Source organism: Lepisosteus oculatus, chromosome 8 (assembly GCF_040954835.1).
Source record: "Lepisosteus oculatus isolate fLepOcu1 chromosome 8, fLepOcu1.hap2, whole genome shotgun sequence".
Taxonomy (NCBI): domain Eukaryota; kingdom Metazoa; phylum Chordata; class Actinopteri; order Semionotiformes; family Lepisosteidae; genus Lepisosteus; species Lepisosteus oculatus.
The window spans coordinates 15,709,708-15,734,378 of record NC_090703.1 but is presented as its reverse complement, the minus strand read 5'-3'; the positions used below and the strand labels follow the sequence as shown (position 1 = coordinate 15,734,378).

At 33.9% G+C, this 24,671-nt stretch overlaps 1 protein-coding gene across 6 annotated transcripts in view; it reads right to left on the bottom strand.

Moving 5' to 3' along the window:
• Window positions 1-24,671, bottom strand: part of fsip1 (fibrous sheath interacting protein 1) — a 105,194-nt gene that overhangs the window by 66,767 nt on the left and 13,756 nt on the right. For all 6 annotated transcript variants that reach the window (XM_015350764.2, XM_015350768.1, XM_069193293.1 and 3 more), the window contains exon 10: window positions 21,694-21,861. In XM_015350764.2, the coding sequence (XP_015206250.1) occupies window positions 21,694-21,861 (168 nt within the window). The remainder of the gene's footprint in view (window positions 1-21,693; window positions 21,862-24,671) is intronic.

The window sequence follows — 24,671 nt, the reverse complement described above, 5'->3', positions numbered from 1 at the left end:
AATACACATTTACGGAGAAAATAATCAGATCTGTCTGAAATTTATACTTATTATGTGGTGCACAAAATGAGTTTGTTGAGATAGACTATAACATTATTTTCAAAACTATAGTAAAATGTAAAGATTCAGTTTGGCTTTCAAATTAAGTTTAGTCTTATATGTTTCTTCCTTTTAAAGAAACTACGAAGCTTTTTTGCATGCCTAGACACATGCACTCATAGATAACCAAGAATGGCAACAGAAAAAGAGGTCACAAGGAAAGTGACCATGGACTAAGAATGACACACATTTTGACATGACAAAGACATTTGGGAAAGTTTATGGAGTGTATCCAAGTCAGCTAAAGTACATTGCATGCCTCTCAAAATCTGTGAAAAGTAACACTGTAAAATATAAAATATAAATATAGTACATAATTATCTTTTCACTGGAGTATTCAGTGAGTAAAGTATAATGTAACCATAATATTCAAATGTCAAGTGCCAAGCCATTTCTAAGGTTTATGTTAAGGATGGTGTAAGATCATTTGAATGTAATCATTGTAAAACTTCATATATTATCAGTGCATAAAGGCTGTCTTACAGTTCTATGGTAGCAAAAACTAAAAATGTCCAAATAAAATGAATAATACAATTCCCACATACATGATCATCAGTTGAATCACTGTTATGGATATTTAATCAATCCAATTACTGTACTTAAGCAAAAGGATACCGCTCGGATAATTTTTCAAATAATATTTATTCTTTTAATATTTTATCTAGGTGTCCGAAGACAAAAACATGTTTAATATTTGTCAGAGAAGCAACACACAAAATAAATAGAAGAGAATTAAAGAACCACCCCAATTTAATCCAAAGGTACTGTATCTGGCCTATGGTATTCCATTTTCGTCTGCAAACTCTTACTTTGGGATCAGCTCTACCATAACAGATAATGTTTAACAGTACTATAATGTTTAAACAAAGGGTCTGCCTTTTTGTATACTGTATATGCAATTTGTCATGTTGTACAGAATGTTAAGGAAATGCTGCCATCAGAAAAAAGAACATTTTTATCAAAATACTTTGCAGTATAAAAACAAAATATGAAAAAAGCTAAAAGAACTTCCCTGTCATAACATCAGAAAACTAATCGCAAATATACAACACCTGGTATAATATGGATGTTCCAAAACAAGGTATTAAAGTATCTTGTGTTTACCACTCAAGTCATTTATCCTGAGAGTTAACATACTGTAACCTGGAGTCAGATTCATACTACCTGTCATTACCCTCCAAAGGCAAGTTGAGACCTCATCATTTGTAGATGAACCTACAATCAGCTTTCCCAAAGATTTAAAATGGGAGAGACCATTAAATGCATTGACTTACTCCTAAACTATGGTGGACTGTTCTGTAAGGGAAGGACTGATGTTTGATTTAGCATGGAAAAATCCACATACAGTAGCACTGCAACAATATTGTATAGTCAGAAGCAAAACACGGTGTCTATGGCTGTTGACCAAAGTCAGTCCATAAATTCAATAAAAACAATCTGAATGGGAATTATAGGAGTTAGATGGGTGTGGAAGCCAGTCATTATACACTAAACACTAAATCATCAGTCCTAACACCCACAAACCCGTGTGATTCAAGAAATACATTTCAGATGCCAAATGACCCTCTAGTGAACCGACTGACTTTCAAAAGCATTATACCACTATGACAGACATTCACACTTGGGTTGAATTTCTATCAATCTTCCTACATTGATGATATCAGGAAGGAAGCTGGGCATTTTAAAATGTTCTACTTAACCAAATGTGCATCAGACTGTCATAAAATTGTTAAAATACAACTCAGCCTACCGGTACACTTTGCACCTTAATTAAAATTAAACATTTGAACAACAATTAAACTTAAACATTTAATTTAGTCATTGCTGTCCCATATTATATTAAGTTTCATAATATCAAAAGTACATACATTCCATAACTACATTTGTTCAACCAACCTGTTTCAGTGGTGAAATTATAGCTACAGTGCGTCTGAATAGCCCTAAAAGAGATGAAACACCTGTCCATGGCTGCTTTATATCCAAGAACCTAGTATTACCAGTGTTGTGAAACTTTTGAGGTCATTAACATTCATATTTTGTCATTCAAAACAACTTGCTAGATAGACAAAATATATAAATATATGGAACGTGGCACATCCGTTTAGGTTTCACCTTTCACAATAATAATCTGACATCAAGATTTCTTAATTATGCTTTTCTATAGAAGCCCATATAGTAATCTAGCCCTTAGGTAGGAGCGCTACTATTTAAGACTTGCAGAAAAGAGCCAATGAACATATAAAAAGTCACCATAAATGATACACTGCTCTGTCTATGGTGCAGTAAATATCTAGACAGGGAAAGACACTAGTCATTAAAAAGGGTGGCCACCATTTGGATTATATTTTTAAAACCAGGATCCACTGCTGCTTGTCTGTTAAACTGCTGTCCAGTAAAACAAATTTTCCTCTTGAAAATACAAATTACAGCTTACAGTAAATTGAATTCATGCAGGACTGCCAATATTTACAGCGAAACAGACTGAAATAATTATCACCTTAGTAAAATTATGCAGCTTTGCTGAAAAAGGAGGGAATGAAAAAAACAGAAAAAGAAACTGCATACCAAGCAACCATATTGTAATGGTGTCACACTGTAAATCTGGGCAGGACACTTTGTATTGAGATCAGGCTATAAACAGTAGTATGCCAGGACAGCGATCAACTAGGCCAATTAAGTGACCTCAGATTTTGCATCTGCTAACGATTTAACATCATAAAGGACAAATAGTTTGAACTGTAATATGTGTGGCACTGAAATATTGCAAGTGTCTTATTATATTGGAGAAGCTGTTTTTAAAGGGAGCTTATAAAATGCAAAACACACAGTCCTAAAAGATTCTGAGGCCTGCCAAGCCACCCTTGGAAGTTTATTACAATTTCCATATTCCACACCACTGGGAGACAAAAAAACCCACTGGATTTTACTAATATATAAGATCTCGACCATTTAGCTTAGAGCCAAGAACATCTTTTATTAACACATCCATTTTGCAATTATAGTCTTTATCAAGGGCAATAAAATACATTTTTATTCAGGGAACACAAAACCACAAGTTTAAAGGCATTTGCCTATATTGTCACGTCTTGTCAGTGTCATAATTTTATTTATTATGTGTGTATATCTTTAGATTCCTTTCTGTCACACCTATTTACTATAGACTGCTATTTGCTTTAGACCTACAGTATATACCAGGTAAAGTAGGTTCTGAACTGACAACACACAAGTAATGGTAAGGATTTATTGAACAGGATCAAAGTCTGGAAACAAGAGGGGGACATTCAGCATCTAGCTCATTGTTTACTGGAAAATTGACCTCAGGATCGCATCCACACATTCCATGAAAAAAGCAATGGTACTAGCTTTAAAAAAAAACTTCAATGCTGACTCATACTGTACTATGTACCTCATGTACATAGTAGACATTTATCTAAAAGAAATCCAATGACAATTACTATACTTGTTTCTGTAAAATGTACTACTAAATAATGGTCTATTTGCAGTGGAATGTTAAATTCACGTGTCCCAAGGACATGGGAGATTGTTAAGGACTTACAGAACATAAGTGGGCTAATCCGGTGCTAATGCACTTAGAAACAATACCTAGCAAAAGCTTACTACCTATAGACATTATTTTTCAGCAGGGGGGCCTCCCTGGAAGTCTGTAATAACTGGTACTAACAGGTTTTCCTCTAAACTGTAGAGGATTGGTGAGATTTCCAGTGCACTCCATAGGAGTGGGAATTCAAAATCGCTATTCTTGCTGTATACCTAAGCAATTCTGGTTTGAGATGAAAAGATAAATATGAGGTACCCGTAAAGAATGTCACATTTTATTTCTGGGTAATTCTGTAATTACTTGCTGTATCATTTTAGAATAATAACACCTTTTATATCCAATCCCCCCATTTCAGGTGAGCATAAGTAACCGGACAATTGGCTGCCAGGTGTTTCCTATTGGTCAGCTGTTTCCTGTTCCACTGTTCATGTATGCAGACTGTGAATGTCTAGTTTTGGATTTAGCCTTTGCTCTTCCCTTTGGTGTCTGCCTTTGGAGTCAGTAAGCCTAAACCAACATGAAGTGGAGAATTGTCTATAAAAGAAAAGAAAGCAATATGGATGCTGAAAAAGAAAGAAACCACTGGTATACTTAGCAAATGGCAACGAGCAACTACATGATAGAAAAGTTACCAGAGCTGGGAAGAAAAACTCTAAAACAACTGTTGCTGAAATCGCCAAAGACCTCCACAGTGCAGGGGTGAAGGTATCAAAATCTACTCTTCGCAGACAACTTTTACAGAAGAATTACAAAGGCTACACCAGAAGATGCAAACCTCTCATCAGCACCAAAAATAGATGCATGGCCACCTCTGAAACTGCCTCACTCACCTTTATTGATGATGTAACAAATGACTATGGCAGCAGAATGACTTCAGAAGTGTACAAAAACACCTTGTCTTCCTATGTACAAGAAAATGCATTTAGGCTCATTCGCCGAATGGTCTATCATGTAGCTAGACAATGACTCAAAACACTAATACAATCAGGTTTATCAGGGAAAAAATGAGGTTTTGGACTGGCCAAGACAAAGTTCAGTCTTATAAAAAACTAAATCTGAAGGATTTAACTGAAATTATGTAAACCAGGCTTACAGTGCATAACTATCTGTACTATGTGGAAACAAAGGAACATGATTTTTTGTTAGATAACTTAAATGTGATCCTCCCCCCTTATGAAACATGGTCACATTTAGATGTTTTCCGGTTTAATTGTGTTTATAGCTTGCATTTACCTTAGCCTGAAATAATTTCCATTTTTTCATGTTATCCTTTTCAGCTTTACAATTCTTTTATCATGGTTTCACTGTATTAGAATAATTCAGCAACTATTTTTTAAGACTCCAAATTCAGCTGAATAAAATGTTTTGTCAGACTAATTTGCGCCACAATCAAATGCAAGAGGTCTTTACAGGGTGTTTTTTACTGGAATGCTTAGTTTGTTGAGAAAAACAGTGTGAATAGAAATAACAGGGTATCACTGCAGCAGATAAAACAGAAATGACAGGAGAGTGTATTATACCTTACATACTTAAGTATCCATCTTCCAACCTGACCCCCTGCTATTCCTTTGTCAACATTGTGGCTTCAATAAATAAATATCCTGCACAATCCTTGCAAATATCACTAATATACAGTACAATCCCACACAACAGACTAAAGAGAAATTAGCTTCCCTCAGTGGTGCAGGTTATCAAAGTAACTATTACCTTGCACATGGAACAAATTATCAAAATGTTTGTTTGCCTGAAGAAATCAAACACATAGCAGCAAGACTCACCTAAGTTGTGTTTTCAAAAGTAATTCCACATGGGGAGTGCATTCTTTGAGAAATTATCTCCAGCATAATTTTCCATATGCTCACTTGTGCACCATATGTGCAGCCAACAGCTAGCAAAATGACACACAAGTGTTGCCTTTTAAAATAATTGTAAAAAGAATGTTTTCTAGACCTTGCAATCCAAAGTCTTTTTGCAGGTATGTAAAAAAGTTGCTCTAGGGCAAATCAAATTGATAAGTATAGTTTTTACAACTGTAAAATTTCTTCAAGAAATCATAAGTGATTGGTATAGCAATAGCAATCAGTTATAAAACAGCAGTAGCAAATCATCATACAGTATCTGGTGGACAAATGTTTGGTAAACATTTGTTCATTCTAAAATGTTTCAAAGTCTTATATATTACAGCATGGAGTTTTCATAATATAAGGTGAAGGAATTTTCATTTGACTGAAGCTGGCCATTTCTAAAAGATCTCTTAGACACAGGGATAAGCAGTGCTTTTTAAACTCATACTTTTACAGATAATGACAAAAAAGAAAAATTCCTGCTATGTCAAATGAGTATGGAATCCCTTGAAATGGTTACTAAGCATTACTACTTGTTTTTTGGTGCAATACTTATCAATTAAAACCATTCTTTGCTACTGAGATATCTTACCAAATTCCTTCATAAATGTATCTACGCAGAAGTATTATCTTAAATTAATTGGGTTTAATTTCTAAATGAAAAGAAAGGGATGTGACAATATATAAAATTCACTAACCTGACACTTGAGAGATCTGTGGGGGGTTAACTCTGCCATTTCTATTCTTTTGTTTTGGAAGCACTGAACACTTACTAGTTTAAGACTAGTTTCCTGACACTCCCATATCTTGTTGTCCACTTGAAGAAACACATCACTCCGTTCAAACTTTATGATTTCATTTATACCAGTTGTTGCCCTAACAGACTATAGATTCACAAATTTTCAGAAGATGTGGCATGTCTATACTCTAATTTTCCTTAATCATAAACAGGTAATTCCCCTTTATCCTTTCCACTTAGGACAAATAAAAGGTTTCCAATTGTGACAGATATATTTAACGAGGCCAGATTTAATTTGTTCCAGGATTTGCCAGCTCAATATAAGCTTTCTGTCTAAGGTGTACTTACTGTACATCTCTGTCCTGCAACGATTACTTATGGATCCCCCTGGGAGGGCAAGGCTGGCCATGCACCCAGTGCTCAATATGGTCAACGTCTTGGGCAAAGCAAAGGGATTGGCTTCCTCTAATTACGTTTCTTCTGTTCGTGGCTTAACCCAGCTGCCATTACTTGGGACAGAAATCTGAATGTCACATACTGTATGAAAACAAAAAATCTTGGAACAATATTTAGGACAATTTAAATTCCAAAATTCCTAATCACAGAATTATTTACTTCAAATGTCTTCACAGAGCATACATGATACCATCTAGATGTTACTTCATGTGGTGTGTCCATAGTCACTTATGTATACTCTGTTCTTAGGGCGCCTACAGGCACTTTTTAGGAGTCTCCAGATGTCTCAGATGTGACTGAGTTTTGTAAGCAAGATTCTTCTTCTTGGCTCAATATTCTAAACAAGGATATTGTTTCTTCCTTGCTGTCATCAAGAACATTTGTTTAATGATAACTCCTGTCTTGGCCTCACAGAGCAGCAGACACAGATCTGGTTGACTGGACTGACCGCAGCTAAAAAGATACTGCCACCGAATAGGGAGGCTCTGCATTCCCTCCCCTGGCATCACTGGATTCTGGCCCATTTTTACATTATTTATATATAACTCTCTACTGCTCAGATCCATGTTGCCAGGGACAGCATGGTGGGGGTTTGGAGTGCTGCTGCTGATGCAGTCAGATTCCTATTGCATGGCCCAGTACTTCAATTGCAGCTGTCTGATCTTATTTAAATGTTAATTTAAACAGACTACTTGGAGGGGGTACCTAGGATTATGGGGTGTGAAATGCCCTTTTTTTCCTCATTTATATATTGTATTTTTTTTTATTAAAAAGAAAAGAAGACCCCTTCAGACTATCTAAAAGCACCATTACAACTGTAAATGTTATGTAAAGAGTATGCAAACATTTTCACTGTGTTGTAAACTTGCAAAACCAAGCTTGATGAGTTGTTATAATTAAAAAAGTCACTGGAAGGCAGTTACCACAGCCACGATCTAAAGTACCTTCTACAGGTGGAAGAGTACAGGATCCTGGCATTCTTGGAGTTTGAGTCACTTGTTATGCTCCACATCAGAACCAATGCCAACAGCAAGGAAAGGGCAGTGTGCTTCTGCATGCATTTAAGGATTTTGAATGTAAGGTTAATATCACAATTCCAAATATGCAAATTCTAATTACTGAGAGACACTCAAAATCAAGGTGTAGGACGCAAGGGTCAAATAAAACAGAGGGATACTGAAACCTCTTCCAGCTGGACTAGCTACTGTGCATACGGTATGAACACAGTTGACAATGTAGTAGACATGTACCGTATAGCAGAAAAGTATTATAACCATGGGGCAAGAAGAATGGTTCAGAATGAAGGTATATCTAAAGTCACACAAATGAAAACCTAGTTGAAGCTTCTCAACGTAAAGAAATTTTAAAACTTCTTTTTAAAAATTAAAACTTATTAACATAGACAATATTTGGGATTTAGATATGTGGAGAAAACCATTGGGGTTTATGCCAATAACACTAAACAAATCTGATGTATTGCTTGTCTAGTTAATTGATGTCACTTTTGAAGATGAATATTTTATACTCCTAAATGCATGCATAAGAACATACAGTAAAAGAGGGTACAAAAAATACAATTTTATTCCACCCATCTAGCCCATTATCCTTATTACACACTAGTCAAGGGATTCCATAATGAATTTCTTGGGGGTGTCCAAATACAGTCATAACAATTATACTAATACAAATATATCAATTTTCATTTAGTCAGTGCTTGTAGTACAGTACAGACAGAACTGTACAAGAAAGTTTTAACTGTAAAGGGGCTGACGTCAGTCAGTAAGGTCCCATGTCATTTTGCAAATATGCTTGGTAAACTCCAGCAATTTACCTTCCAAAGTTTAAAAATATCTCAAATAAGTAATCTTACAGAAGTTCCACTTTTGTCTATGTGAAGACCTTATTGTACAGTTGACACAATGATGATGTTGCCTGTTATATGATGTCTGATGCGGTAAAAGGTTTTTTCCACTGCACCAGCAAAATGTAGTCCAGTGGCTTTATAGCCCCATTGTAAAAATAGCCAGCCAAGTTGGAACAATAATACAAGTTCTGTGAAAATGATAAAGTGTAAACAGGACCATTAACTAGGCTGGAAAATCCTGTAGGCTTTTCTGCAGCCCAACTCAATCAACATAATTTCTTAAAGATTCTCATTCTATTAAACTTTTTTCCAAATTCAATTTAATATAAATTCAAAATCAGAAACATTTTTTTCTAATATCAATCTATTATGTATCACTTGTAGAATATTGGTCAATAAATGTTGGAGCTGGACTAAACAAGCTTTTAACGTTTAGCTCACAAATATCTCACTTTTACACAATGTACTTAGGTCTTCTAAGCAACCTAATATTTTATGTCTTTCTTAAGTCATATTCATTATATTTTAAGGAAAAATACTAAAGCATTTTATGTTTTTGTCTCTTCTACATTCAAAAATAATTTTTTAATTAACATAAACCATAACTGCAACAGGTGAACACAAATTATTGGTGGAACAGAAAGCTAGTAACACATTAGTTTTTACTAAATCATTTAAAAATATCTATCCATGAATACCATTAACTGTGTCAACGAATGTGATAATTAAAAAATCCCACAGTCTTTCTCCAGTGTTCTGATTATAACCCGATGCACTGCCCTGAAAGAATATATCTGCACAAAAAGAGAGATAACTACGGTACGGTTAACTCTGACAAGAAAAGCTTTTTTGTTTTTGAAGGTCATGAAACCAAATGAATCACTCAGTTGAATCACATCCAAAGGTAGTCTGAAATGTCCCACACATTTATTAAGAGTTACACCTAAAGGTTATCTTACTGCTTTCTACTTTTGAACATTTGCAGGGAAAAACAAATGTCTGTCCATAATGGTTTACAGATGTATTTGATCACTTGATTAATATTTACACTTTAACAGCACTAAAAGGGTACAAGAGATTGCTTAGTCAAAAGTTGAACAGAAAATAATTGGACTAGCCATAAATTCATGAATTATTTAATCTGCAGTCAAAGAAAATTCTTAGAAACAATAAAACATGGTGATGATAAAATATTAGCACTTTTGAATATTTATAGGGCAATCAAATATTTTGTTAAGATTTTGTCTCTTTTCAGTGTGTTAGGTAAGGTCTCAGAGTACAGTACTTTAGTTCTTGTACAGTGAGTCATAAATACACTGCAATGATTTCTCATTCAAATTAACTTTCTCTTACTGATGTATTTATATTTGTTATTATTTTCATGTTGTATTGGCATTGAATCACAGGGCTGGTTAAAGGTTTAAGTCCTTCTATAAAATACAGCTACCCAACATCAAATGTAGATAACTTCAAAACACTATTTTAACCATCTTAAAATTTAACAGTTGGGTGGTGCATGCATTATGAAGTTGTGAAGTTGTTTCCTGACTTTCTCCATATGGGTTTACCATGTGCAGTAGTAATCTCCACTATTTTAAGAGTGACACAAGTCACTTGCTAAATATTTACACTTTAACAGCACTAAAAGGGTAGGCTTCTAAAAGAAGCAGGCTTCTTAACATACTGCTTGGAAAGTTCTAACCACGTCTGCTTAATTTTGGAAACAAATAGTGTCTTTTTTCTCGTTTTCTTTTGCAAATCATATTTGAAACACACTTGTGCAACTTTCTATGAACACTTTTCAATTTATCAAAACATTGGCTAAATATATAGTCTCTTATAGTATCATTAGAATAATGAACTGGATTTGCCGGATATCTCAGCAATACAATAAATTCTAAACTATATCCTTTGAGGTTCTCAAAACTATTTTAAAAGACTGGAAAGTTCTAAACAATAGTTTTAAACGAACAAGTAATAGGTTTATTCCATGCTGAAAAAAAGAAGAAAGAAAACACAACGTTTCGTCGGTGGAGCCTTCTTCAGGTTTTAAATGTTCTACCAGGTACTGGGCAAAAAAACACACTGTACAGTCACATCGTAATAAAGTGTTAGGACAACACACACAGCCAGTATGGATGCTATGCTCCATAACATCTGGAATCTTGCAGCAGGGATGTGGCACAATTTTTCCCCATCAAAATCAATCAACTTGCACCTGATTGACTGAGATGGAAAACACTATCTCATGCCTTCTTCTGGACTGTACCATAAATACTCAATTGGGTTCAAATTGTTGACAAACTTCTGATTGAAATGTCATGCTTATCAAGCCACTGGGTAACCACACATGCTCATTCAATTAGGCTCTAGCATCCTGGAATACACTCCTCTAGGTAGGAAAGAAATACTGCGACATGAGGTTAGAATGATTACTCAATACCATTAAGTAGTAATTTTAATTGACCTTGCCTTCTAAGGAATGAGTGCACCCAAATCATGCAAAGACAATGTAACCCACAACATTACCAAACAATCAGAATGCTTAAATGTTGGTACCAAGCACTCAGGCTGTAGAATACTTTCTCAGGGCACCACACATGCATTTGTCCACTTCGAGACAACATGGTGAGGGATTAAGGATGATTCATGTGACAAGACCAGTTTTCTCCCCTGATTAGCAGTCCACTTGTGTGCTCTTTGCTGGACTCTTTACTGGACTCACAAAAGTGAATTACCAGCTATAATGAGCGGTTCGGGCACTGCAGCCCGACAATGGTATCCCCCTCTGTGGACCATTTTGGATTAAACTGGCTGCATATGCTTCAGGTTGAAACTTGCAGTCAATTGATTTGTGGCTGTTTGCCTGTTCTGCCTTGCATTTTGAATCAATGCACTTACTATATCTCACAACCCTGGAGTATGCACTTCCACCCACCATTGCCCCATACTGATGATGTCTGTCCCTTTCCATCAACTTTAACACTGTTGCTGGTGAAACATTAGCAAATCTCCTGCCAACCGTGCCCAACCATTCACATTAACATTCAACATTTTCAGAATATGAACACTTATTAATTTGGAAAATGCCTTCAAGATCAAATAATCATGAATCTTGTGGATTTATAGGACCAGGTTTTGAGTCGAGATACACTTTTGCCTTAGATTTTCATAAGGCATTGCAGAAATAAAGTATACAGAGAACACTTAAGATTCTAATCAGACAAGTATTGGTATCTGATTACCTGTGTAATAAGTTTTCCATACTAGTTCACTTGCACAAATCTGTATTTTTTATCTGGGAACATTACTTTATTTAAAGGTACATCAAACTCAAAGAGAGGAAGGGAACTGATAAATAGAACTTTGAGGGCCAAAAACCTCTTAAATTATCAGCTCTTACTGGTAGTTGGGTTAATTTGAACACATCCAAAAGGAGAAACTTGCTCCTTTTCTTGTAATGCTCAAAAGGCACAATTCCTTTTTCATATAAAACTTCTTTAATAATCTTTAGATTTTACCTACTGGTAGGTACAAACCTGTAAAAAAGTCAAAATAGAGTACTTATAAAATCAAACCCTATACAATATTAACCAAGGAGAAATTAACTTTTACCTTGCAGTGATGAAAATCTACCTACATCAAGTAATTGTGATGTATAATATGTGTAATATTATGTATAACAAATGTATAATGTGAAATTCCCATAAACAGAGGGAAAAGATTTGATGTCTAAGACAAGTATCCTGTTGTTTTAAAAATAGTTCACTGTATTCAACTGACTAGTACTGGATATATGAGAAGTACAATAAATTGTGAAAAATGCAACAAATATGTATTGAAATCCTCTAGTCCCTGTGCACATAATTTTGCTTTAACTTTGATTCATTGCAGATTTGCAGGAACAAAAGACTAAGAAATGCATTCTCGTGAAGAACTTTCAACATTTATGCTTCATTCATAAAAATGATAATGATTATACAAATTATAAAGTACTGTACTTTAGAAATTAAAGAAAGCTGAAGTAAATTCTGAGTGACATCAAATTTGTTTTTATGCAGCAATCTGCAAGTTTTACAGTATGTTTTAACACTCAAGTTCTTCTCAAAATTATTTTTTAATTTCTAAATTGCATATTTCATATTTTATTTGTCATTAGAATCAGTGTTTATACATATTCTTAGAAAGAATGTTAATATCAGATTTTATTAAAGACTGGACATTACCATAGTTATTCTTACTCATGTTATGGTATTCCTTCTATCATGAAAAATGCATACTACAGAAAGCAGCCCAAAGTATGTTATAGGGTTTAATCTTTAAAGTTCTGAGCATTTAAAAAATGTACCTACATGAAGTAATATTTGATCAGGTTCTACTTTTTTACAAAGAAAAAGGTATTTGTAAAGACATCTGACAAATTAATAATGGTATGCACTAAAATATTACTTTGGTCAACATCAAAGAACAATGATATTATAAGTCATTTTCCTTAAGGCACTGGAATGCACATCATGAAAATAGATATTCCATGTGTTTTAAAATGAAAAACATAATATCAAAATTGATTATGTGCTCACAGTTTTGTTCTTTTGAGAGCATGCTGGAAAGGCGTAAGATAATCAGAAGTGGGATTATCACAGTCATCACTTCTTCATCCAGTATGGAATGTGATCACAAGCTGTATGATCAGGCCCTCATGAGATAATATTTCTAGTCCTGCATAGGGATCCAAAACTGAATGCTCCATGGGTCTGCATTCTTAAACAGAGTGAGCTTTGGTAAACACACACGCATATATGATCAGTTTCCAAATGTATTTCTATGAAGTATCTCCTATTGAATAAAAGTAATACCACAATAGTTGGTGAAATACACATTTAACTGATGGATAAGTTGAGGACTGAAGAAACTAAAGAACACTAAGGAAAGATGGAATTACTCAGAATTTAGACAGGTGGCCATTAAGAGACTGTAAGGCTGATGAGGTAATCAATCAAGAGAAAGTGTACATCTTTCTGGACCAGAAAATCCAAGGGATACTCTTTTAGAAAGTGTGGTCTATTGCACACAAAGGCACATGCAATAACTATTCAACATTAAACACAAGACAAATAACAGTTTAGCTTTAATTCTGTATGTATTAAATGTGAGTGAAAAAAGATTATGCTTTCTTTTAAATAATTCACTATTGAAGTTTTAACGGGTATCAGAACATGCTCACTGCTTGCTGCACAAAATATAGCATTTATCTTGAGTATTTGATGTGTTTTTTGTCTTTCCTAAAATAATTATTGGAATTTAAAGGTTAGCTTGAAAGATATTGGTCTCCATGTCTCCATGTGAATAGCTGGCTCGTCGTGTTTATGAGTTATTTCACAACATGGGTTTTTATACACATCCAGCTCCAGATACTTCTGATTTATATCACAGTAAAACATTTTAAAAGAACTTCAAATGAAGGCTGCTGCTGTGTCCCTCAGGTATATGATGAACATCATGTGCAGCTTTGGGAAAAACCCTCCTAGAATTATTAAAGTTGTATGTCTACTAAAGGCACGACACAACAAAATATTCTAAGACCACCCTTAAGTACATGAGAGGATTACAGATAAAAAAAAATGTAAGACTATGGTTAAGCATTTAAAAAAACTACACCTTTTTATCACAAGTAATAGGAAAAACATTATTCTTTTAAGTTCCTCACCAAAGAATTAGATAGCAAAGAAACAAGTAAAGGTTTATTCCATGAAAAGAGAAGAAAAGGAACACATTTTGGCCGTGAAGACATCTTCGGTGTTGATACCTACTTACTTAATCCTACGGTATGGTGCAAACACATATATTTATGTACTTAAATCAAACAGCTTTAAAGGTGGTAAATGAATATTCTGAAACAAATTTACATGTTTCCTCTAATTGCCATTGCAAAGAGAAATGTTGAAATATTCTGCCACTTCAGTGACTGGCAGTCATCCACACTCTGTAACCTAAAGGACTTCCTGGGGTGCCTTGTAATTATGCTATGAGTCCAAACGGGAAAGACTTTCCATTGCTGTAGTGCACGATACACCACAAGCCTCCTGAAGAAGTAATCTAATACCTAAAAACATCAGTTCCAAAAAAAATTCCTACTGGGAGAAATGCACTGGAATGTGTTATTAAATCAGCTGGATGCATACATTTCCTCTGTGAATTAAATGTTCTGCTTTAACAATACTATATAAACTACCAGTCCAAAGTATGGAACTAAATGATACAGTATATAGATTGGGACAAGTATAAGGAAAATGTTGTTCAGTTCTCCTTCTTCTAATGTGTGTATTAGTAATGGCATCAAGTCACCTTCTCCAAAAATGTACTACAAAGTTACAAATGCAAACTTTGTTGAAAGTTAATTAATCTATTTAATATAAAAATAACTTCTTAAAGACATTAAGGGGTGACATTTGCAAGAATTACAAGCATTACAGAATTACAGGATTTAAAGCATAACTCAAATATACTCTGTGCAGATTTCAAACTAATGAAGAGGCTGCACCTGGAATTAACATACATACTGCCTGTTGGATTTTGTTTTGGATGAGGCTCCAAGTTGATATGACTGCAAATTTAAAAAAAAAACGTCAGTCATACTAAAACAATGGGAAATAAAAGATTACCTGTTCTCGTCGGGCAAGGAAAAGGGTATTGATTGTACAGCTACCCAAGCTACTATTTGTAACATTAACTTCAAAACTTGAAACTCTGTACACGCTATGACAATGGTTCAAATCCCAAATATCCATAATTGACTATTTGGTTTAAGATCTTTAGGAAGTACAATACTAGTATATTTTTTATTTATGCAGTTGGGACTTCGGTGAGTCTTAAGAACTAGAGAGCTGCTCATACTCACCGTGTTATAAAAATCCAGTTTGGCTAGGGAACCAGAGGGACCACACTGCTTTAAAAATATATATTTAAATGCTGACAAAATAATAATAGCATAAAGCCTGTTTTTTTGTAATTTCATGATCCATGATATTTTAAAATAAATGCCAGGAGCTGTCTAGCAAATCAAATATTAAGAGAAATACAAAATAAAAAATGGGGCCTGACTGTAGCAGTTGACCCATGTGCTGGGGGTGATGGCACTTCGAGATTTGCATCCATAAAGCGAGATGATTACCGTCAGCCATAATCTTTATTTAGCTTAATTATATCTAAATAATGCCGTTTTCTATGCTAAGTCTTTTTATAGCAACTGACCAAAACTTTCTTCAGCTTGTTACTTGAACCTTGATATGGTAACTGTTACTACATCTGAAGGACATCAAAAAATTATAAAAATAGACAGCTGAGTTACTGAGGATACGTCATACTAAGTATGAGTCTAATTTAAACAATGTTAAGTAAAACCTAATGATATATAATTAGAATCTGTGTAATTATATTTCAATTTATTTTCAATACTCTACTAAATACACTGGGAAGAGCCCAGTTACAGGTATATAAAGTCCTAAAATTTATATTGTATTTCTAGGGCTTAACAGAACTGAATAGCTTTAAACTGGAAACATTTGGAAATACAGGAATACAGTATTTTGCAAGTACAAAATTGAATATCATGGAACAGGAAGTCAATGTTTACTTCAAAATGAACACACAAATCTAGAACAGAGCACAATTGAAATCAAGTGCAAGTGTATTCATGTATGAAAACAGGAAACATTTCCCTTATGCAAGGCTGTATGATTATTCTGAAAAAAAATCATAAGCTTCTTGAAAGTACTTGAATTTTGATGCACTACCATCAAAATAAGAAAGATGGAAAGAACAGTTGCCTCCAATTTGTTACAATGGTAATATTTGTCCTCAAAAGTTTATGCTATTCAAAATGTAGAAATCTTTTATAATCATAACAACATGACAGACTTGTCATGCTAAAATTACATCAATAAAAAATAATACACGTATTCTTTTTAAAGTTATTTTTAAAGCCTGTAGGAACAAGGTAAATAGGGGTCAAACATTCTCCAAGCAGACCTTTATCAAACAGTGTCTCAATTAAAGTCTGACAATGATACCAATATAGAATTCTTAAAATTGTAATCAATAATTATCTGTAAATTTTGTAACCCTCTCCAACTTGAAATTACCAATTCCTAATTACCTCAAATAAAAGATACAAGCTCTCCGTCAACCTAACTGAAATGAACACTTCAGCAACATGGAAGCTCTACTTCAATTTACCCATTGTGGAGCTAACTTGCCATTTGACAAGCTGCAAACTATACTGTGTCTTACAGATGAGTTAGCACTGGAAGAGTGATGTCAATACTGCAAGCTCACAGGTACATTGCAAATCCCAGGGACTAAGATGCACTGGCTGAGGATATCCTGACTGATTCAAGCTTTGCTGTGCTCAACCAGTTACAGGGTAAACTGCCATTTTAGCAATTATATTCCTGTCCATCTACTGACAAAGGCAAGCCTTGAACAGGAAATATCTGAAATATTGGGCAACCTACACAAATAGCTTTAGTATTTTAACTACTCAAAATTATTTTATCAATAAGACATTTTTTAACAAGCAGACTTATTCATTTTTGCCATTTAAAGCAAATACAGTAACTGAGAGGTACCTCATTCTAACATTCTCCAGTTCCTACAGTATGTTTGGAAATGAAGTACTTTTTATCAGAATCTAGAAGTTTTAAGTTTAATTAAACAAACATTTTGTAATAATAATTATTTTATATGAATTTACTTGTACAGAAAACTCAGGTCAATGGAGAGATATTCATATGTACCCACATTTCTTAACTTGGAATTTTGTAGGGGGGTACCCTTGTGCTCAGCTGGGCTTCTCTGTCCTCTGAATGGTTTGAATTAAGTGTTTAACTGGCAAAAGCTACTGCAGAGAAAAAAGGCAACCACAAAAAAAGCATATTTACTTTTACTGCTTCTCTTGGATGTGCCACAGCTGAGAAGAAACAGAGCAACTGTATATGAAATGAATTTATTGACAACGGAACCTACCTTTAAACGTGTTCACAAAAAGCACAACATCTGCTTCTACTTAAAGCTGAAAAAAATAAAGCACTGTTTTCGACAATCCATTCTGTGCAATACTGATGGCTTTTTTTTATCTTTTTAAATGGCTTTTCTACCTTTGTCTATCACTTCCAACCACCACACAGTTTCTTCAGGTCAAAACGGCTGCACATGACCTCAAACAAGATTCCATTTACACTCTCCACTACTTGTCATGGATCATAAAAAACAAAATCCCACCAAACTAAAGGAAACAGTAAACAGAAAAGGCACTTCAGAAACCTTTACCCTGGGCAAGATTTCAATTTCAAGAGTACTTTTGCTACAGGGCAAAATGTTGATTAGTCTATAAGTAGATAGCTTCTCTAAACTTAACATTTTCAGACATGAGAAAATGAACATTTCAGGTTACGATTTAATAACTTCAGTATGTTGTAGCTGTACATTGTTCATTCTCACCATTCTTTGAGCTAAATTTTCCAGCTATTCAGAATTTCCATTAATTTAGAAAGGCATGTGCTCGTCCATGAAAGGGCCATTTAAAACTGGGCTTCACTTTGAATACCAGATTGCCAGAAAATTTGTACACTGGACAGTGCTTTAGTTTATTAAGTTTTTAATGATTTAATTTTTCAACAAACAACTCAGCCAACAGGATCTTTTTTTTTTCAGAATTCACAGCCCACAAGAGAGTGATTTGCAGCCAGAGAAACAAAATGAAGAATTTAAATATCTTTGAAATAAATGTTTATACTGGCAGCAATAAACTGCTTCTCAACTTCTCCACTCCCTTTCCAAAGACACTGGTATTTCCCTTACCCTCCAAACAAACTGCTGTAGTTTGGCAACAGTTTCAGCTTTCATCTTGTTTCTAACACACTCAAACAAATCAAGGAATCATCACCTTAATTTGAAAATATCTCTATCAGACTTCACACCTTTTTAGAAGTTATCATGCTCCACAAAACAACAGTTTTACAGAGCAAATCCAACTTTTCAATATTACTCATAACTGCAGGGTGAAACTAAATTTTAACATAACGTAATCGTTTATTAACATATAGCTGGATCTTTTTGGAACATCTGCAAAATTTCATAACATCACTGCCAGATAAGTCAGACTTTGGAAGATTTCCTGGTGCTTTTAAAAAGGAGTCTAGAGACTTTATTAAAGGCCTCCCAGGAATCTGAACCCTGTGTTACCAAATTTCTTTCTTTCTTCAAAATTAAATACAAAGAATTTTCACAAGAATTGTATCTTGTCAGATGAAGGTCTTCTTGGAAAGACAGGCCTTAAATGTACTTTTATCAACAGCCTAGTAATATGATTTAATTCAGAACATTACATGTTCCGGTAAAAAAGATAAGAGAAGTGTATTTTTGTAAACTCTAGAGATCTTCAAAATAATAAAAGATAAGTATCTGTGGTTTAATACTAATACTGTAATTTAATCAAAATCAATTTGTGAAGTTAAAGAATCACTTGTTAGCAAAATTTAACAATAATGCCCATACTACTTTTTTTTAAGTCCTTAAAGCTGAAAAGATGCTCTCTTTCATAATATTGCTCTTTCATAAAGAACTAATAAAATAACATTGATAATTATATAATTAGTTAACATTAAGCAGAAAACAAATATAGTATTAAAAAGAAGAGAAGTATAGTGTCTCTGACATTTTGTTTCAAGCCAGCTGTTATTCCCCCTTAGTATCCACACCCATAAAGAATGTAAACCAAATTCATGTTAACAGCAAAAAACATTACATCACTGTAGAGTTAATGACAATGTCTGTTGTAGACAATTTTAAATACATTGGGGTTGCTGCTACTGACAAACTTAATTAAAAACTTAATTCCAATGTGTGTAATTTCCCAGAAGAAGGTATCTCCTGATGCTTAATTTAGAGCAGAATTCCTTTTCTTTATACTAATCACCAAATGTTTTTGATCAAAGTCAGAATTTTTTATTCTACCCAGACCTGCAGCTCAACAAAACAAGTTGAATAGCACTTATGAAGTTAATGAAGATGTGACAACATGGATGGGTACATGGGAAGAACATTACTTTCCTTCCTTGCTAGTGGACCAGTTATTTTATTTATTCTCGTAAAGTTCAGATCAATTCAAATGACTGCTGATATCTCCCCTGTCAAAGTAGTTCTAACTCCCTTGCAGAAAACACTATTTTGAATAATTAAATTATATGCAGCCCTATTCAGGTCCTCTTAAAGACTGGTTAACTTACCCTGGGACCTAATTCTTCTTAGAAATGCATCCAGCTTCCCTAATGACACCATAGGGAATCTCTAATACAATTGGATGAATTCAATCAGTTTTCCTTGAGTTAGGCCCTCATAAACCTAGTTTACAAATAACCCACTAACACAGTACACCTATAAAGTACAACAGCCTCACACCTGAAGAAGGCTCACAAACACACAAGACATCCATCATACAACACATTATAAACAGCCTAACACAAAGGAACTAGTCTTATTTCAGGAGTTACTTTCTAGATGTGTCTTCAACAAGTACAGTATACTGAAGAAATGTCAATACAACCTTCATTTAAAAATATAAGCAATTTATGTAGTAATTTATTGTCTGTTGCTGATATTGCTAGTAGTTGCAAACCTTAGTAGAATCACTTATCTTCATGGCTCCACATAATGTTTTGATGATCAGAGAAATGACTTATGTAAATCTTTGTTTAAATGGCTGATGAACCAAGCAGGATGTTGCAAAAGACAGGTCCAAAGGCACCATTTCAAAATATCTCAAATACTGTCTCATATAAACAACTTTAAAAAGACACATAAAAGTGCAATTAGAAGTTAGGAACCATCCAAGAGTTCTCAAAATAATCTTCTAGTTTTACATTTGGTCTTAGAAATGTATTATTTTAATTAAATTAATGAAAATGTACTTAATAATCTGAAATACATTTGGAAATAATAATTTGAAGCAAAGAAACTAACCTTTGTTGTTTTGTTGCTTCATGTGCCCTTAAAACTATGTCCAATGAATTACACTATTTCTAACCTGCAAATGTGCACATTCCTGAAGTCCCTTTCTATCACCACAGCAGATGATCAGGGGCAGAATTTTATACAAGCAAAAAGCATATTAGTTTACCTTGCAAAAGGAAAAAAAAAGAATCAAACACTGAAACTTGTCAACATCCAAGAAAAACACCCAAAAGCCATGTGATGATTTTATAATACTTTTGCCCAAAGCTAATGGCATGCTTTCCTTCCAGTTCTTGAAAACTATTAATCATTTGGACCAAAAACAGCAGCTTGTTGTTTGAAAAAGTTCATCTTACGCATATTTCTTTAATCATCTGCAATGAGTTAAAATTAATGAAAATCATTCTTAGTACCACAAAATGTATTTGCAACTCTTGGTTTCTAAAAGTGTCTGAAAATTAAAACTTGAAAATGAAAATGTATTCAAATCCATAAATTATCCTTAATGTTTACTAATAAAAAATACAGATATAACAAAAGAAAGCACAATTCAAACAGATGTTGGCATTATACTGATTAATTGTTCATTCACAGACTGACCATGACACACATTGACTGTTGCTTATGCATTTAAGCACATTATTAGCGAGAAAACAGATTAGACTGTGAAGTGATTAAAACTGCGTGAATGTCAAAGTGCTGAAAATCAAGATGAAAAACACAGAATATGCCCTGCTTATCGAGCTTTTACACATGCTGTAGGGGGCTTTGCCCAACAGGGTTCACTGCATCAAAGGCTTCCACATTATAACAGACATCAAGAAATGTAGTTTATTAGAGAGGCAGAAATGGAGACTTCATTTTATCACCAAACCAAAGTAACGCTAATGCACTTAAATGCTTGTGTGAATTTAACAGATGAAATCTGGTTCCAGCTAGGAATTCAACATACGCTTAGATCACTGAAACTAATTTAATGGAAAGATAGTGTAATGCTGATAAACTCTCGTATGGTTTGTGCGAGTGTTTAGTAACAGATAGGTGAATGACTTCATCCAAGAAAATATTGCTAAATCACATTCTGTAATGTCCATCAGACACTGACTCATATAACAGTACATACCAGAAGTACACTGTGGTTGGAGTAAGGACTGTGCAGAGACAGGAAGTCCTCAGGAGACAGCAAGACCTGAAGTTTGGAGTCAATTTCAAGGAGCTGGTCAAGTTCAGTCGGTTCTGGGGTATAGCCCTCCCCAGCTGTTATTCGTAAAGCCCACAGAGTAGGGTCGCCCTGAAGAGAAAAAATAAATTATTAAACATGCTTTTATAGACCACACAAATGTATTTAATGATGAAATGAATCTTAAAGGTTTGGCAAAAACAGAATACAATATATGGTAAAAGGTATTTCTGCAAAACAGTGAGCCAGCATAGTTGATCAGTTAAAACAAAATAAAGGAAAAGAAAAGAAAAACTTTTGTAATCCTATGTCTATAATGGAAGCCTCCCACTCTTTGATAACAAACGTGTTTTAAATATTTATAAAACAACAACTTGAGACTTTATCCCTACATTGTTGAACTATGGTTTATGTACTGTATATGACAGTGTACTGTATACGACATTGTAAAATTACAATTTAATGTGTAAAATATATTAAAGAAAAGAAGTGATTGGCAGGTGACTGATCAAGTTATCATTCACCATACAAGTTGAAATTCAATTCCATGTGTATTGGTAAGTAATAAATAACAATCCAGAAATGAATACACTTCTTCCTAATCAGATTTCTTGCCTTTGTACTGAAGGCTCATGCTATTAGGATTAATAAAAAAAAAGTTGGCAGGCCTCATTTTGAAATCGTGCCTAATGTTCTCATTGCACAAAAACTTGTATTTTTCCAGACATTTTTGTTTGAACATTAATATTGACCTACTTTCTCAAATCCAGTGCTGATTGTTAAAACCTGAAGCAGAGTTTTATTTCTAGAATTATAAGATGCAGATATTCATGTAGTACAAATCCTAAAATGGACTGCACCGAATAGGAAAATCCAAACATCTTTAAAAATATCCAACAACAATAAGATTTGATTCCTAATTAATAAATAATTTATTCCATGAATGTATTATCCACTTCTTACCCACAAAGGAGCAAATCTATGAGCTCATGCAAGTTAAGTTCAAGAACTAAACTAAAACTTGGTATTTTGACAACCATGCAGAAAGTAAATGTAACCCAGCAGAAAGTAAATGTAACCATAACATCTCTTGTACATGACCACCTTGTGACTTTGTTCAAACCAAAAGGAACCCAAAATCTAGAATATTATCTTCTACCACAAAGCTCTATACCACAAGTTACATCATTAGGTTCCCTATATACTATAAACAGTATAAAACCAACCACACAGCAAGAATGCATTCATGAAAACAAGATCATAGCTCTAATAAAATTAATTTTAATTTTCTGGCAGTTTGTAGATTATTTGCAATCAAAGTTAACTATTCACGTTTGCCACATGTAACAAAAAAACATTAAAATTCGTGGCTGCACTGCTCCGACAGGTTTGTAGTGCTATACAGGATCTTTTCCAGCAGGTGGGGGTAGAGCTTCAAGAATGTTTTCAATGTGAAAGCACTGATGCAGTTTTTCTAATTTAAAACAAAATAAAAGAAAAGTTATTTTCTTGTGGTTTAGAAGGTAAATAAGCACTAAATTCCACATTTTTAATTACAGAGAGATAAAGAGCTGAATCACTACAGATTAGAGTGTCATAGCACAGTATGTAATTTGTCATTTGTAAGTGTCTATTGTAAGACAGCAAAGGATATCAAAGTTAAGGGTAGGAAGCTAAAATAAAACAGCTGTGCATTTAATTATGTTTTACTTTACCGTGCATTTTTTCTATATTAACTTTTTCTTCAGTTATTTTAAAAAATATAATTATAATTTTGTGTTTCTGTTAATACTTTCTATATATCCTGAATTATTCGTTTTGGGCTAAGGACTTATGATTTATTGTGCATATTATGTGAAAAGCTATAAATTAATATTAACTCTAAGAACATGAAGTACAAGACTCTTGCTTTAATTGCAACTCCTGTACTTAAATTTAGCCCTGGCCTTAATGAAACAGAGTCTATCTTCATAGTCAACAAATCCAATTTATTGTGAATTATTTCAGAGGTGACATATCGGAAACAACTGAGTTAATACAAAATTAGAAAGGCAATGGAATTATTAGTTATCGCTATGACTTTATCAGGGACTTTTTACAGTGATATCAGTGACATCACACACTGTAGCACATATGTGCTTTTATCTTCAAAAATTCGAAAAAAGAAAAAATTGTTCCTTTGCGCTGTTATTAATCATGTTGATAGTATAAAAGGTAGAAAGCAAAAACAGAAAAACAATATTAATGCTTTTAATTTACTAGTGGAATCTTATTTTTACAAGTTTATGTTAACTGTACTATACAACTGATCAAATCCAGTCACTAATAAAAAAATAACATTTCCCAAAAATGTACATTAGGTGTTTGCAAGTCGTCTAGAAAGCACTGTTTTTTTATGAGTTAGAGTGAATATATTTCATGTTTTGATTTACAGTACTTGATTTACTTGTTATTGGAAGGTTACAGTACATACATAGTATACAGTAGGTTGAATCTGTAAAGCTACAAAGATTGCATCAGAAATAAGTTCATATCAAGTTTAAAAAAACAAATGCAGAAATGCATGGTACATAAAAGCAAAAGTATAAAGTGTCCTTAATCTGCACAGTCGTGGTATTATATGAATCTCTGCAAGAAATTAACTAAAACTTGAGATTGACTTAAGGTTTTAGTGATGTCAAGCAGAATGGATAGGCAAATGGCTGAAGCACATTTGTGCCTAGAACTGTCCAGGGTGCTGAATTCTTCTATCATTTTACATATATACTGAACTTCAATAAGGACTAAGTTACTGGCATATAAATACAGCTATGCATGTGCTATAGCAGTTACTGTTGTTGTCCTCATTAACTTAGATTCTTCAGTAAACAGAAATCAAAGGTAAGCATCTTAAGCCAAAACTGATTTCATTATGTGATCAA